General features: G+C 42.6%; 1 protein-coding gene across 4 annotated transcripts; it reads left to right on the top strand.

Annotated features, from left to right (window-relative positions):
* The first annotated feature begins 427 nt into the window (after nt 1-427).
* LOC133461197 (protein OSCP1-like) lies at nt 428-16,086 on the top strand. 4 transcript variants are annotated; one of them, XM_061742005.1, is made up of 12 exons: nt 428-697; nt 862-891; nt 7,911-8,065; nt 8,308-8,475; nt 10,411-10,491; nt 10,584-10,687; nt 11,981-12,109; nt 12,198-12,252; nt 14,274-14,419; nt 14,504-14,558; nt 15,516-15,634; nt 15,953-16,086. In XM_061742005.1, the coding sequence occupies exons 1-11, from the start codon at nt 586-588 to the stop codon at nt 15,630-15,632; spliced, it is 1,152 nt and encodes a 383-aa protein (XP_061597989.1). In that variant the 5' UTR covers nt 428-585; the 3' UTR covers nt 15,633-15,634; nt 15,953-16,086. The 4 variants fall into 4 exon arrangements, with proteins under 4 accessions (XP_061597989.1, XP_061597991.1, XP_061597990.1 ...); XM_061742007.1 differs by lacking the exon at nt 862-891; XM_061742006.1 differs by lacking the exon at nt 15,953-16,086 and having other exon boundaries at nt 15,516-15,803.
* The last annotated feature ends 1,210 nt before the right edge of the window (nt 16,087-17,296 follow it).

Here is a 17,296-nt window from a genome sequence, read left to right as displayed (position 1 = left end):
ATGATGACAACAACAAAATAAACAAGAAAAAGAAAAGACAATATGACGCATGGAGATCAGAAGAAATGAAGCATGGTGGTTTTTTAATTTGGTAGGCAGGATTCAATGATTATGAGACTGCAGACAATTGGATATTATCTTTAATGTGTTTCAGGAAACCATATAAATAAAATTGAACTGAGTTGAATTAACTGAACTGAACTGAACTGAACTGACCTGAACACCAAGTCTTTTAAACCCTGACACTGCTACTCAGGAAGTGTTTCTAATGCAGCACCTTCCAACGTCTGTGTCTGGCTGTACTGTGTAGTGGCGTCATCCTTATCCCGTCCAGTAAGTCTGTCTCCTGCTGATCCTCTTCCCGGCCACCTGTTGCATCTTAGTGAGAATCTGCAGAATCATGATCAGATAAGACGTTAACATGGACAGTTCAGTCAGCGGTGGCCGCTCACAGCAGGAATGACCACATAATGCTCTTCAAGTTACAAAAATTATTTTGATCTTCAGAGAGCTCAACTGCTTCTAGTGTCTACTTTTCCGTCAGCTTTTGCCTTTGGAGCTTTATCCCGTCTCTGTCTGTGCAAGATGTCTGTGCGAACTCTGCCGCTGGTTTTTATCAACCTGGGTGGAGAAATGCTTTACATACTGGACCAACGGCTGCGAGCTCAAAACACGTCCGTGGACCATTCTGAGAAAGGTAGAAGTAGCTCACAGGGGTGGGAGGAGTGCTCCGGTGACCCTCCCTGTGATAAGATAGATATCACTAATCAAAATACCTTCTCATAGTTTTAGAAGCAATGCCCTAAATCACAAGTGTGTTTGTTTTTTCTTTGTTCCTTGGAAATCCTATCTGGGCTGCAGGAGTGTGGTCAGAAAACGACAGGAAAAGAGGTAGCAGGCCTTACTATGGTCCTGTTTAGTCTGTTTCTCACTGTTGTGTTTTCTTTAGTCTTTATGTATGTTTTAGTGTTTTAACTGGTTAGTTCCTCCTCTTCTGAACCTACAACCTCTGACAAACAGCAACATATAACCTTTTTCAGTGTATCATTATTGTTTCTCTCTTTTTTTTAAAGATTTTTCATGGCTTTATTGAACATTATTTTGAAAATGGCTAAATAGGAAATATGAGTGATTATTCAAAATCTCAACTGAAGCAACGTTAGAAAGAAGAATAGACCAGAATTCCTTCACATCCATGAGAGACACTGATGAAGTCATACAGGACGCCACAGCTGAAAGTTACTGCTGCTCAAGGTGCTATAAGTTGTTGAATCATTGGGGTACTTAGTGTTGTCCACATGATTTTTCTATTCTTTTTGGCTATATATATTTAAAGAAATATTGGCATTGTGAAAAAAGATATGTTTTTGTTCATCTGAGGTTGTATTATGCTTTTACACAAAATGACTATAGAGTGGTTGTGTAATGAAGCATCATTTCTAGAATTCTTTTTCTAAAACAAATTTCCTGTGTTTTAAATCTCATATTTTATATTACTCTTTACATCAAATGAACACCATACGGCCTACAAATGTCAACCCGGATAGCAGATTAATTTGGGCCAAATCTTTGACTCATTCATTATATATATGTTAGTATATAAGTGTTGTGTTTAGCAGATGTGGGCCAGATGTTATAAGATGTCTTTTACATGCATTAGTGGTGAAAGAAAATCTTTAGTTTGAAGCAGGAGAGTTCGGCCACACACATGATTTTGCGTCATCATTCAACAGTGAAGTGGACCACATTTGGACCAAACAGTCCTTACTGTCTTGGGGAAAAGAAGTTTAATTACTTCAAATTGCAATTACATTTTACAGACAAACAATTCAGAACCAGTAAACCTAAGAAATACATTTTTTAGTCCGTGGGAGGAAGCCGGAGTAGCTACCTAGTAGTGATGTGTGGATCAATACTGAAATATCGATACTTCCGATACCAGATCTGTTTGCTCTAAAATTGATTCTCAAATGAAAATATTGATACTTTTGGTACTCCAGTAATTTGTGGTAATGTATATAATTAATAGGAATACGGTGGAAGGTAACTAAACTATTCAGATTTTGTCTAAATGACACGCTGCTGGTAGGACGATTTTTTTTTTTCCATTTTCATTTCTATAGTAGTTTTTATTTTTATTTATTATTCTCTTAACTATTTCAATAGCTTTATTATTTTACTTAGGATTTTTTTTTAGTGATAGAAACACCTTTTTCAAACACTACATTTTCTGTTGTTATAAGATGTTGTTGCTAGGCTTTACTTTAAATGAGGGCGCTAAATAAGCTAGATCAGTAACTCTGATGTCTGATATCTAAAATAAACCAATTTTTTTAGATTCACTGGGCACATTAGGTGTATTCGCACAATGTATCTGTATCGAATCTGTCTCGCCGATACCACCCTGAATTTTACTCAATATCGGATCGGAAAGGAAATCAGTGGTATCGCACATCAGTAGTACCTAGAGTGCCATGTTCCTCTAACCAGGAACCTTCTTACTGCGACACAACAGTGCTGACACTAACACCGTGCTGCACACTGTTTGACCGCATGAGATTCTACATTTGAAGAGCTGTACCAAGAATGACTATTCTTATTTTGTACTATAGCTAAATTATTCATTTCTAACCATTAATTTAAGAGGCTAAATCCCAATGGAGGGATAAAGGTTTGATAGCTGGTAACCTCACTGCAAAGTTACATTAAAAACATGTTTATGCAGTCATCTAAATGACATTTTAATTTGTTTGAAAATGCAAGTTTAAAAAGTCGTTGTTTTTTTTGACATTCCACATAGAATAGATACGGACCAGTTCTGAACGTCTTTTTCTAAGTCTGGGCTCCATCAAACAGACTAAAGACTGATTTTAACGTCTTTTGGGCTGAATGTCGACTAAACAGAGACTAATGTGGAAAGTCTTTTTTTTTTTTTAAATAAAGACACAGGTGTAAATATCGGCGCTGCAACCAGTGCAGCTGCACCGGGGGCCACACGCCGTCAGGGCGCAATGAAGGGCCATGAGAAAAATGTTTTTGTGAATGGAAAAGCCAATTACCTTATCAGTCATTTAAGTCCAAGGCGACGTGATGACGTGACGTGAGTTTTTAGCAAGAAAAAAAGTAAACAAAAGAAGATAACAAAAGTAGCGTAGCATCATGTTTAAGAATCCCAAACAAAAAAGCGGTGCACAAAAGAGAAAGGGGAAAAAAAGAGCCAGGATGAAGTTAAAGCAAAAATGATGTGTATTGATATGTAGCTCTGGCTGCTGTCCGAGGTGCTTAAAGGCTGCTTTGCAGGGTGAGTGTGGCCAGTCACGACGTTAGCCTACATGGTGAAAGTAGCAGTTCTCTATAGTGGCTGTGCATGTGTGTGTGCATGCAGTGCCCGCTTTTGTTTAGGGCAGGGGTGGGGGCACAAAAAAATATTTGCACCTGGGCCTATGACCATGATGTTACGCCACTGAATAAAGCCATTGCTGGCTTGATCGCATTCAAGATGCCCTTGGACGTCCTGTTTTTGGTGGGTTGGAAGGACTGTAGCTTCTGTCTCCTCTTTACAGAATATTATTAATTGTAATCATCAATACTTCACATTACATGATAACATGTATAAAAAGTATTGGAGAAACTACACTGAGATGTCATTCAGAGATTTTTTAAGATTACATTTTTTTTTGGGACGTGGTAGGAGTGAACTCAACTTATCCCCAGTTGAAAAATTGCAAGTTTGCTACCTTAACTTTGTTTAGCTTATGCTAAACTATGATCCAAATTCATACTAATTAATGTTACTTTACATTCATTTTGAGGAAATCTATTAACACATCCTTATATCTGATGTCACCACAAAAACAACATTTGAAACTGTAATGTCAGAGTTATTACGAGAACTGGCAGAACTCCAATCAAGTAAGACCTATGCTAAGTGATGCATGCTTGCAGCCCCGTGGTGCTTAATCACAGCTGTTTCCTGGAGACCTGGAGCTACTGTAGATATGACACTGCTGGGACACTTGGAGGCTCAAACACTATATATTCACTATATATTCAGATCACAACCATGTCCGGATTCTCCTCCTCCTCTCTGTTTCAGGTTTTACTGCGTGTGTCTGTGGCAGTTCTGTGTCCTTTGGCCACCCACAACCTCGCGTACGGGTCTGGATTAAATTTAGCCAGGGGGGGTCCAACAAGATTTAGGAAGAGTAAAGATGATATGGTGGATGTGAGCAGAGAGGCACGGTTGGGAGTGCAAATCAACTTCATCTGAGAAAATCCGCGCTCACATTTAGTTGTACATTTTCTCTTTTCATTATATATTTGCTCTTTGTATTGCACCAATCACCACAACAAATTCCTTGTGTGTGTTTAAAAAACGTGGCACTAAACTTATTTCTGATTTCTGATTTCTGATTTTGGAGAGAGTTTTCCTCAATTCCCCTCTGGCTCAGTTCAGTGTAGCGCTCTGGCCAATTAGACATGGCCTCAAGTACCCTGATTTCCCGGCAAATTGTCTTGTGTGCCGAAATGATGGTAATGTCTCGTTTTTGAAGCTCGACTGAGAGCTCGGATAATTCTTGCAATGCATCGCACACGATGCCCAAGTTGTTCACAAAAGCATGCGAAGATATGTGCATAGCAAGTCCACTGTATGTTTGCTTCGTAACGCTATCACGGGAGGGATCTTCTGATTCTGTTTTGAAATGCTTGTGAAGTGCTGGGTAGTTCTTCCACACTGCTTCAACGGTTCTAAAACTTGATGCCACCCATCTACTGTCTAAAATCCGACCTATTTTGCATAGCTGAACATCTAGGCTCTCTGCAGACTCTCTCAGCTCCATTCGGTTTTTGTTAGATGTACTATACAGACAACTTGTCCATCAATATTTTAAAGTGATTTATAGCGCCCATCTTTTTCACTACATCCGCGACTGCGAGTTCAAGCCTGTGGGCTGAGCAGTGCCACACAGTAATGTTGGGGAAAATTACCTGAAGCCTACTCGCCACTCCGCTTTTGCGTCCTAACATGACAGAAGCGCAATCACAAGTTACTCCAATGAGCGTTTTAGAGAGAAAATCCTCCGTCAAATGCAGGCGCTCTAGCGCAGATAATAATTTGTGCACAATACCTTGAGCAGTTAGATCATCTAGCTCTAGTAAGTTCAGTAAAAATGTTTGTAGGCTTGTTCATATCAGGCAACTGAACTCTAAGGTAGCAACTCTTTTTGCTTAAACTGCTTGACTCATCCAGCATTAGACTGAGTTTGGGTGCACACTGTACTATTTTTTTCAAACACTTTTCTTTTCATTTCTTCCGAAATATGTTTCTGTAGGTTTGCACACGCAATATTGGAATGTAAAATCCTCCCCATATCGAGCCCATTTAACTCTTGGCAATCAATCTCATGTTCAAAGCCAGATGCAGGACAGTGGCGTTTAGCCTCCTTGTACGCTGTGCAAAATACGCGAGCTGTAGTGGCTATCTACGGAGCCCCTAAAGGGACACAGATTATTATTTTTTTTACAATGAGTTTTAAGCGTGCGCGTGAAACCTTTACGCGCGCGCGTAAAACCTTTAAGTGAGCACGTAAAGTTGTTTACTTGCAAGCAAAGTGGTAATGTCCTTATAATGGAGTCCCAGGTTAAAATATAGCTCAGCTAAATCCTGTAATGTCATTTCCATTCATAAACAGAGCAGGGCGCAACTGGAGGGTCTCCTGTTCCAGCAATACTCCCATGCACTTGTTTTTACGTGCTCACGTAGAACAACTTTTAGGCGCTCACTTATAAGTTTCGCGAGAGCGCGTGAAACTTTTTAGTGAATGCATAAACGTTTTACGTGCTCACGTAAACAACTTTACGTGCTCACTTAAAGGTTTCACGCGCACGCTTAAAACTCATTATATAAAAAAAAATAAATCCGTGTCCCTTTAGGGGCTCCGTAGCTATCTGTTCAGACTGACTATTAATTATAGCCTGCCCTAAAGTGTCTCCTTTAGGCTTCTCAAGAATGCTTTCTGCTGCTAGGTGAGCCATAGTAGGGGCATGTTCAAATACTTTTTTTCTGAGTGCGTGTTGCTGTTTTTTAATATCTGGAGCAGATGAGGTTACTGTGCACTCTTTTGCGAGTTTCATCCCCCCCGTCTTCTCTGGCCCCAAAGTCCCCACCACCTTACACGTTGTGCAGCCCAAACCCGAATTTTCCATAAGAAGCCAGGGGTAGTAAGTCTGCTTCCCCTTGAACTGAGCTGCTGTCCAAATAGTTGTGCATCCCATATCTGACCTGTCCCTGGACGTTCCACACTCTTCTCCGCTCAATGCGCTCTCCTCTCCTTCTGAATAGTGCTGTTGTAAAATCAAGCGAGCTGATGCTGCGGTTCCGGCCTCTTGCTCCGGCTGTCGGTGGACTACCTGGCTGACTGGTAGCGCTGTAGCTGGCTCCTGCTCCAGCTGGCAGTGAACCGGACACGCTGCTGCCGGGGTACCCACCTCCTGCTCGGCTAGCTGAAGCCGGCTAGCTGAAGCCGGCTAGCTGAAGCCGGCTAGCTGTTGCGGCGCTAGCCTCCTGCTGCAGCCGGTTTCGCTCCTCAACATCACTGCTGCAACTGCTCCCGTCGCCGCTTGTCGAGGCTTTTTTGACTCTTTTTGCAGAGTCATGCAGCTCTTCTGTCTTTTTAAAAAAAGATAGTAAATTTAGCTGTCTTTTTGACATGTTCGCTCTCTGCTCGCTCCCAAGATGCGCCAAATTTCATGTCAGTGGCGGGGTTTGATATCACAGTAAGCGTCAACAGATCTCCGACTCCGACAAATGACCTTAAATCTTTATAAAAAACATGAAATTCTTGGTAGTTGCTCTGTAGATTAATATTCATTCATTCATTATCTTACCCGCTTTATCCCTTGCGGGGTCACGGGGGTCTGCTGGAGCCTATCCCAGCTTATTTTAGGTGAGAGGCAGGGGTTACACCCTGGACAGGTCACCAGTCCATCACAGGGCCACATATAGACACACAAACCATGCTCACAATCACACTCACACCTACGGGCAATTTAGAATCACCAATTAACCTAAATATGCATGTTTTTGGACTGTGGGAGGAAGCCGGAGTACCCGGAGAAAACCCACGCAAGCACGGGGAGAACATGCAAACTCCACACAGAAAGGCCCCTGCCGGGCCTGGGAGTCGAACCGGGGACCTTCTTGCTGTGAGGCAACAGTGCTAACCACTAAGCCACCGTGCTGCCCTATGTAGATTAATATATGAATATTATTATTTAATTGTATACATTTTTTTTCTCCTTTTTTTATATTATTATTATTACTTTTTTATACAAGAGATACCGGATCTGCCCAAATAAGTCCCGGCCGGAACACAGGCAGGCCAAAACCAAGGGGTGCCAGATGCTGTTCTGGCAGGATCCGGCACAAATTTTTATTTTTGTTTTAAACTGTGAGGCGGGGAAGGATCTGGCACAAATTAACCCCTGAGTACCGAAAAGCAGCTAGCAGCCAGTACCGACTAACAGCTGACAGAAAAGACGTCGTCCTCTCGAGACTCTTCCAGGCCATCTCAAAGCTGGTTGCTGTGATCTGTTAGTACTATTAACATCACAATAAGCCATGTTATGTTCTAAATATGACTGATTTGGACTCTCAGCTCTCACAACTGATAGCGTATAAATAAGCCCCTAGTGACCATTCAAACCACTGCACATGTTGTCACTTCTCCATTAGCAAACCAGATGTAGCCTCTGACATTTGTGTTCATCATAGCAAAGTGTGTTCAAAGACTTGTTGCAGTCATGCACAACTCTTTTTGTTAATTTTGTAGTGAATAGATATGTCTAGTATTTGGCATTAGTGCCGAAGAGTAACTATCTTTCTTTTTTGTTCTTATTTAAATCCACAGTTATGAACGACATAGTTGGGATGATGTTCAGTAAAGCGTTCATGGATGAGCTCCTCAAACCTCAGCAGCTGTATTCTCACAGGGCCATGAAAACCGTACTAACGCGGTTAGCGCACACCTCCATCATGAGGTTGAACCCGGCCAGCATGGAAAGGGTACGTGGCAGGAATCTTAAAGTGTGATATCTCCCAACTATTTTAAAAGGGGGTAAAGTCATTTAAACTTGAATCATGCATATCAAGCCTAAAAACTAAATTGTCTCGTTAAATTAGTGTTAAAGCTGAAGTTTTCAGCTTCTACACTGCAGTTCAAATCAATGAGCAATATTTTAGAAGTTAAAGTAATTAGGTCTGTCAATAAAATGTGTAGTTTGTCATTTTGTTTTTTCCTTCTATAGCTTTATGAGCTGATGATCATGGCTTTCAAATATCAAGTCCTCCTCTGTCCACGGCCGAAAGACCTGCTGCTCATCTCCTACAATCACATTGACGTCATCAGGGCACTTGTACGAGACACTCCTGTGATTGTGAACCTGGTGGATGAGACTCACAGGAAGTTAATTGAGGTATTGCTTAGATTTCTCAGACTGTTAATGAGCACTGCTCTATATTGATGTAACGTTAAAGCCACTCGCTGTACCAATACCACATCTGACCATATGGGGGCATAAAAATCTTCCGCGTTGACAAAAGAGCCACTAACAATACTGTGCTGATGAGTGGGGACGGTCCGACATTGGTCTTGCAGTACCACCTAGCAGTAGTACCTAGTTCCACTACAGGTTCATCTTGTTGCATCTCACTCAGAAAACATATTTACAGTTTGGTTCAAATCCATTTTTTTCTTAGTTTAGATTTCACATCCATGACAACTGTACAGAGGAATGTTTTTATGCCACGTGAGGTGAAGGGATATTAAGCAATATGTTTATTTCCAATATGGGGCTAATCGCTGCAGTTATTTCTGATTTCCCCACTGAAACAGCATCTGAGATGGGATATTCCACTGCAGACGTTGGCTGACAAATCCTCCAGCGTGGATCAGCTGAAGGACCTGTCAGCCATAGTTTACTTTGACATATAGACCCTTTTTCTGTTTGTAAACAAAGATGACGTAGACCGTATATGTGCGCATTTTGGCAACAGAAGTATGGCAGAAATATACAGCTTGTCAAGCTATGCAAGGGAGTTATCAACTAAAGATCGCAAACGTTACCTCAACAAGTTGACTTTTAACAAAAGGTGTCCGACTTCTAGATCTGTGTTCTGTTAATGAGTGGGTTGAAGATGTTAGCAAGTGGCCAGACGTATAAATACCAAGCGTGTACAACAGAGAGAAAAAATACAAGCCTGGATGTCGCTGGGTGCTTGTGAACACGTTCTCTGTGATCACCTACAGAACGTCAAATAACATGACATCGACTCAGAGTTCTGTGTTTTGAGATCAGAGATTCTGTAATGCTATATATGTATCCATACAGATAGATTAACCTAAAATTATTATTTACCGTTTACAACATACAGAGGGGAGGACCATTAGACACACCAGTAGCTGACAATGTGGAAAGGTTTATTAAAAAACATCTTAACTAAATCTTAAGAACAGTAGGCCTAAATAAATGTTTACAAATGTAAAATCACTTAAAGTTTTCTAGATGTGTCCACTACCTGAGCATGAAGCTGCTTCTTCCCTTTTGTGAAGTGAGGGATACAAAGGGATGCACCACAGGCCCCAAGCTCATCTCTGATGAGAAACCCTCCCCCTTCTGGCTTTGTTTTGTGTATATAAACACAGATGACACAAAACCAGGACTACTAGAGTCCAATGACGCCTTGCCTGCAAAATAAAACACACACGTTTGTTTAGCCTAGCAAGCCACCAGCCAAATCTCACGCCAGCTCATCAAACTGTAGCTGCATTTGCTTATTATTCTAAATAATACAGACAATCAGTAATGTGAACAAGGCTTTCCCATAAAATCAAACAGTGGATATCCTGATGTACAGCAGGCGCTGCAGACGCAAGCATTTTTTATTATGTCCTCATTCCAGTTCACACGTTTGATTGCCTGCAGCCACAGACGCCACCGGTTGCTCTGAAATGGTCATGATCCTGTCGGACTCCTTCAAAACTTTTGTCCGCCGGTGAAATAGCAGTTCGTACAACCATATACGCAACAACCAGACATGTTGATGCTGGGAACAGTTTATTAAATGCCCGCTAACCAGCTGCTGCCTCGTCTTTCAGTCACAACTGCTGGAGAACAACACCACTTCTGTTGCCAAGATGCGCTGAAAAGGGGTCTTTGGTGACCGTGTTCCGGTTGGCTTCTCTGGCCTGGTTGTTGGACCCGTTTGCCTCCATGTGGTCAGATTTAGCATTTAGCCACATAACCTCTCACACATACAGGTAGTTAGTCCAAACTGTTTCTATCCCAACTGTCCCTCGATCCTCCCTGCAGCCCCCCAACTTCATCACGTTCTCACTCCTTTCCACGTAGGTATACTCAGCTTTATCAGAGGGAGAATTCCAACTTCTCAGACAAACACTGCTCATATTTTTTCAAGACATGAACATCCGTGTGAGTTTTCTGTTTTCAAACTTATTCATCAGAACAGGCTTGTTTAAAAACACAGTTTTATAGTTCATGAGTGCTTCCCCCTGTCATCACAGGTGTCACTTTTCCTGAAGAATCAAATCCAGAATCCAAACGGACGTTTTGTCCTGCCAACCTCGGGCCCAGTGCCTCGTGGGATTGACGTTCCAGGGCTCATTAGGTACAGCAGCACTTATGTGGATAATGACGACCAAATAAATGTAGTCCCCCCACCAAAGCTTTCTACAGTCTAATACTCTTTTCTAGGTACTTAAATGTCTGTGATTGTACTAGTAATAGTGATAGTACTGCGGTCCAAACTGCTGTAAACTGGTGATTGAGATGAAGCTGTAGTATGTGGATTTATCTCTGCCAAAATTAATTTAGACTCTACATGAATTTAACTTGATATTTTAGTGCATTTAGAGCTTATGTACTACAAAATACATAAAACAGTGTCAGCTGGTTCTGTGGCTGCAAAACAGTATTTCGCATTTCTATAACAACCAAGTCAGAAGACAGATTTTGTGGTCGTGGAAAAGATGTTAATCTGGATTAGAAAAGGTCAAATTATTGGCATCAACAAAAGAAAACATTGAAGGAGACTCCTGAAACCAGTCGAATTGGGCTAAAATCTGACCAACTGGCTTTATTGAACACTGAAAGGATAGTGGGGAGTAATTCACTTACCAATGAGCTGCTGGAGCTCTGCTATGCTCCCTGCTGTAGTTTCATGTAGCGTTTATTTGACACTTGTTTCAGAATTACAACCGCGAAAAAAGAAAAAGTGCAACTGAGAAATACGGTTCAAAAACAGAGATGGTGAAGAACTGAAAAGTGCAACTCAGAAAGATGACTGCACTCTTGGTTAGAGATTTTGATTTCTTGGTTACAGATTCTGGGTTTGGTTCTCAGATTTTGGAATCTCAGGTTTCGCAAAACATTTGGTGTTGGATTGGTGCCGTTTCTATCTAGCTAACCTTCTGCTCAGATGAACTAAGCTAGCACAATGGCGTGTTAGGGCCATTTGACGGAATAAAGTTGCAGAGGGAGGGGTAACATTTCAAGAAAATTATAAAAACTAGCATATTTTCAAGAGAATACTAACCCTTGAATGGCCCCTGGAATTGAATTGCTGCTGCAGTGCCGCTGAGGTACCGCTGAGGACGGTGCAAAACCACTTCCAGGGGTAAGAAATCCTGGTTTATAAACTTTGAAAACTCTGAAATTCAAACCATTAACTCACAATCCGTACACGGATTATGTTTAGGCTCCTAACAATGAAGCGCTGAAATCATTTTAAATGAACACAGCCAGCGTCCCGGTTACTGAATATTGAGCTTGTACTCGAGAAGCCCCCTAGTGGCGATAGGTGAACCTGCAGGGAAGGGGGCACAGCAGTCAGTTGCTGGTTTAGTATCCAGCAGCACAAGATATGTGACATTATGTAAACACCACTGACTCATTGTTGCAGGGTATTTAACGCCAAGGGCAGAGAAGTGAGTCGACGTGAGTTTCCCACTGGACACAGCTACAGCAGCGCCATCAGGGAAGGGTCATTTGAGCTGCACGGAGACCGAGTCACCAGACTGGGCTTGAACATGTATGTACCGTGTACACTGGTGAAGGTGGTAAGTGTACACTGATCAGCCTGTGTGGGGCACTGCTATGTTTTTTTCATATTTCTAAAGGTACACTGTGGACCATCCAGAGGAGACACAAACGTCGAGGACAGCCATTTTTAAGGTAACATGAGTCGTACATGTATGTTCTCGGTGTGAATAAAGAAACGTATTACATATTACAACATATACGTGATTATCCTCCTTCCCACCAAACTGGTCCTCCTCCACCAAACTGGTCCTCCTCCACCAAACTGGTCCTCCTCCACCAAACTGGCCCTGCTTCCCATCAAACTGGTCCTCCTTCCCACCAAACTGATCCTCCTTCCCACCAAACTGGTCCTCCTTCACACCAAACTGGTCCTCCTTCCCACCAAACTGGTCCTCCTTCCCACCAAACTGATCCTCCTCTACACCAAACTGGTCCTCCTTCCCACCAAACTGATCCTCCTTCCCACCAAACTGATCCTCCTTCCCACCAAACTGGTCCTCCTTCCCACCAAACTGGTCCTCCTTCCCACCAAACTGATCCTCCTCTACACCAAACTCGTCCTCCTCCACCAAACTGGTCCTCCTCCACCAAACTGGTCCTCCTCCACCAAACTGGTCCTCCTCCACCAAACTGGTCCTCCTCCACCAAACTGGTCCTCCTTCCCACCAAACTGGTCCTCCTTCCACCAAACTGGTCCTCCTTCCCACCAGACTGGTCCTCACTACCCACTATGCGACCTCTACCTGACGTAACATCTAGGAGGAATGGATTAGTCGAGTTCTTCTTCTACTGCTTTTTTTCTGCGAACCTTCTCACACAGTTTACTGTAATGTAGAAATCGGGTTTAAACACCAAAGTGTCTCGGCTCAGTTGTGTGACACTCTCTTTGTGTTGTTTCTAGGGCGCCGTGAGTCTGAGCGTACTGACATCTGACATTGAGCAGAGGGAAGGGAGCTGAACATGCTTATTTAGCTCTAGAGCGCAATGCTACCTTTTATTTTTTTCGTCAAAACGGAGGAAATGTGTCCTCTCTTACTATGTAACTCCCCAGTTTGTTTTTGCTATAAGCTTTAGAAGAAAAGAAAGTCACTCGGCATCTTAGAATCAAATAGAAACTCAGAAGATAATTTACAAAGAAATACAGTTTTTTCACTCCCCTACACTAGGTATGGGAATTGATAAGATTTTTACGATTCCAATTCCATTTTTGATTCTACTTAACGATTCGGTTCTTTATCGATTCCTTTATCGATTCTCATTTGGAAAAAAAGGACAACAATGAGAAAAATGGCGTTAATATGATGGGCAGCGTTCGTTAGTTGATTAGTTACCGGCAATATTATTAGCTAAGGACTAGCTAACGTTGCTGCTGCTGCTGCTGGGCTGAGAATTACTGACATTAGTCCAGAGTGGATCGAAAACGCCACATTCATTGATGCTGTGTTACTACTACCTAAATACTACCAACATGCAAATCTTTATTGCATATTGGTAGTATTTCGTCCCTTTGATGAAATATCCACTTAGCAAGTATTTCAAGTTGCCCTGTTGTCTCTTTTTTACTGAAATGTAACCACACTATTGAGCGTTTGTATTGCTTGGGCGCCATATTTACTATTGACTGCTGGCTAACGCAACGTGTGTAATGACATCGTTCGTTCCCACTGGAATCAAAAAGGGAATCGTTTGCAAAATTTGCAAACGATTCCAAGGAATTGAAATACTGGGAACCGGTTCCAAACAAGAACTGGTTCTCGATTCCCATCCTTAGCCTAAACATTGATAGTTTTTACTCGTCAAACGGACATCTCACACTGATGTGTGCAGAAAGGCCTCGTGGTGCTAACGCTGGCAGCAAACCTGCTGTGGCACTTCGGCTTTTCTTTAAATGGCAGAAGTTCGAGACAAAATTTTAGTGCTGAATCAGATGATTTATATGTTTACTGGAAAGAAAAAGAACCGGTCAAAGGTTGTGTGATGAACGTGGGACGGTGTGACGTCATATCATCTACCAACTGACAACAGCTCGTTACGAGGCACGAGAGAAAAACATTTCAAAACAAAACAGGAAGTGACACCACATTTGCCTACTTCTTCTTCTTCTTCTTCTTCTTTTTGTAACTCCACCCACCTCCACCTCCATCCTGTTGCAGCCTGATGGCGCTCCCAACCTGCTGGCCAAGGAAGAGCTGAACCTGCTGGCTCGCCTCATGGGCAGCATGGAGGGCCAGAACAGCCCCAAAGGAGAAGCGGGCTTTCGGATAAACCTGTTCGCCACGGACCAGGAGGAGGAGGAGGCGTGAGCGCTTACTTTCCTTTACTCATCTTTACTCACAGGAAGTGGATTTGCTCTCCTCATAGAGCTGTGTATGTTGTTGAACAGGGAAACTTCAGGTGGAGCTCAGGAGTCCTGGTTGATCAACATTCAAGCGATGCAGGTGAGAAGAACCAGCGCTGACGACTGGGTTTGAAGCTCAGCAGGTGAAGGCAGAGCTGGTTCTCAGTTCTCCGCCGACATGTGCTGACAGTCTTTGCGTTAGCTCTAGCAGCTATTGTTGCTACTGTAGTTTTGGTAGCGGCATCTGAAATAAGGATCTTTGGACAGATTTGTGTGGAGTGGATGTACGTTATTTAGCATCATGGGTTATTGTGATCAGAGCTAAGATAAACTAGCAAGCTTGTGGTGACTGAGGTTAGTCTGGACACGCTGGCTCTTTCCGTCTATTCGTCCATTTTAGATCGACCTGGTTCAGGTGGAGTTAGTTCCTGCCAAGATAACGTCAACCAGAGCCCCAAGATATGGGCTTCAGATCAAAAGATAAACCTATATGTGGTGTCACCAGTTGTTTTTATACTGTTACTGAGAGGCCCGGTTCTTGTCATAAACGCTCTAAGCGGTTGTTTAGGGTGGGGGGCACATGATAAAAAGGGTCACAACAAGTGACCCCAGTTCATCTTATTTAATACATAAACATATTCCTTAAAAAAAGTCAATTCAAATGATTTTTTTTTAAATTTCCAAATAAAGTAAGATATTTGTTTATAATTTATTTTCTCCATCTGTTTATTTAGTTTTAAGCAGTGTGTGTCATTTGGAGGGTTTTTGAGGCCACAAGCAAAATCTTGTTTACGGCCGCAAAAATCCTAGGACCGGCCCTGGTTACTATGATCTTTGCTGCGTTTTACCAACCCAACCAGCTGCTGCCCTGTGGATATGAAAGTCCAGTCACAGTCACCAGAATAATTGTTTATATTGACGAGTAAATTAATTGGATGGGTGGCCTGGAGCGGACCCTTGAAATTCTGGAGGGCTATTGTTCGGGCTCCTTTAGTGTTGAGTTCAAGTATTCAGGGAGGTTTTCACGTCTCAGGTTTTTATCATCTGTCTGTCTCAGGACGAACAGGCGGCCTCTGAACTCGCTCGAATCGCTGGACAGTTTGCAGAAGATGAGCAGAAACCTGAAAATCGTAGCAAAGGAGACGACCTGCTGGCCCTGATGGACGACCTCTGACTGTTGGTGAAGTTTTCGATCACACCATGAGATTTATCAATCAATTTACGGCCTGGAAATGACTACAAACTCACCTCATACTATTATCTCTGACTCTGAGAGAATATTAAATCTAAAAATATACAATCCCTTGTAAAATCAGCGCTCTTGCTGATCTCAAAGACTTTCAATCTCTCCTCACCTCAATCCCTCCTGCCATTGGTAAAGCAAAAACAGCTTTTTACCATGACAAGATCAGCCATACCACTCCCCCTTCCCTGCCCCCTTCCCTGCCTGTCTCCAATCTCTTTTAGATGACTGCTTTGCTTCCTCTCTTACAGAAAAGGTAGCGACCATCAGTAATCAAGTTGGTGACCCATCTGGTCCCAACCTACCCCCCTCGCTCTTGGACTCAACTCCTGATGATTGCATGAATCCTGCAAACGGGTGAGGTAACACTGGATACCCGCGGCTGCTCCAATAAAACAAGTCCCCGTTGCTTCTCTACAAGGTGATCTCGGGGTCACACCTGCTTCTATGAACTCAATCGGCAACAAAACTGAGGCCATGCTCTTTGCCTCCAAATCCTCAATCACCAGATCTCAACACACCCCAGTCCCACCCATCTTCATTGCCGGATTCCCTGTACCCTTCTCCCCCCAAGTCAAAAGCCTCGGCGTCATCCTGGACAGCACCCTCTCGTTTGCACCTCACATTCAAAACATCACCCGGTCTGCCTTCTTCCACCTCCGCAACATCTCCAGACTACGCCCATCACTGTCACAATCCAGCACCGAAATCCTAGTTCACTCCTTTGTCACCTCCTGCATTGACTACTGCAACGCCCTCCTCACCGGACTCCCCGCCAAACTCATTAACAGTCTGCAAATCATCCAGAACTCGGCCGCCCGGATCATTACCCGCACTACCCCCCCCGTACCCTCCGCTCAACCTCTGCTGGACTACTCACCAACCCCACATCACGCCTCAGCACCATGGGTGCCCGAGCCTTCAGCTGCTCGGCACCCAGACCATGGAACTCCCTCCCCCCACACATAAGACTTTCAGACTCCATAGTAACCTTCAAATCCAAACTCAAAACTCACCTTTTCAAACTGGCCTACTCCCTCTGACTGCACACTGTCTCCGTTGCCACAATTAGGGCTGGGCGATATGGACCAAAAGTCATATCTCGATATTTTCTAGCTGAATGGCGATACTCGATATATATCTCGATATTTTTTCTGTGCCATAATTGGGGTTTCCCCCAAATCATAGCATCTCTGTTAGCTTCATTTTTTTCTGAGGCAAACCCTTAAAAAAACAGTCAGTTTGAATACAAAGCCTCGTGCCAAATGTCACACAGGTACATTTATTAACAGAGGTCTCCACAATATCAAAATGTATAAAACAAATTAAATAAAAATAAACTGCCTGCTTATATAGAATAAAAATGCTTCTTGAATAAAATAAAACAAATATCCCTTTCCTGCACAACAATTAAATTAAAATACACTGTACAATAACAGGCAGACTTTTCCACTGAGGTTGACAGTTGTGCAAATAACAAAACATTTGTGCAAATCTCAAATAAAACATTCAAGTCAATTTGTCACAAAATAAGCTATATCAAAATCATTAAATTTTTTTTTTTTTTTTTTTTTTTTAAATTGATATAAACGATA

This window comes from Cololabis saira, chromosome 15, assembly GCF_033807715.1.
Source record: "Cololabis saira isolate AMF1-May2022 chromosome 15, fColSai1.1, whole genome shotgun sequence".
Taxonomy (NCBI): Eukaryota; Metazoa; Chordata; class Actinopteri; order Beloniformes; family Belonidae; genus Cololabis; species Cololabis saira.
Note: the sequence above shows the minus strand (reverse complement) of the source record. Positions and strands in the feature narration are given on the sequence as shown.

What these genes read in the sequence shown, in the direction of transcription:
- LOC133461197 (XM_061742005.1), top strand. Translation starts at nt 586, where the DNA reads ATGTCTGTGCGAACTCTGCCGCTGGTTTTTATCAACCTGGGTGGAGAA. An exon ending in TTCAAGACATGAACATCCGT is followed by an intron (nt 10,492 to 10,583) that starts GTGAGTTTTCTG and finishes CTGTCATCACAG; the next exon opens with GTGTCACTTTTCCTGAAGAA. An exon ending in GACCAGGAGGAGGAGGAGGC is followed by an intron (nt 14,420 to 14,503) that starts GTGAGCGCTTAC and finishes GTTGTTGAACAG; the next exon opens with GGAAACTTCAGGTGGAGCTC.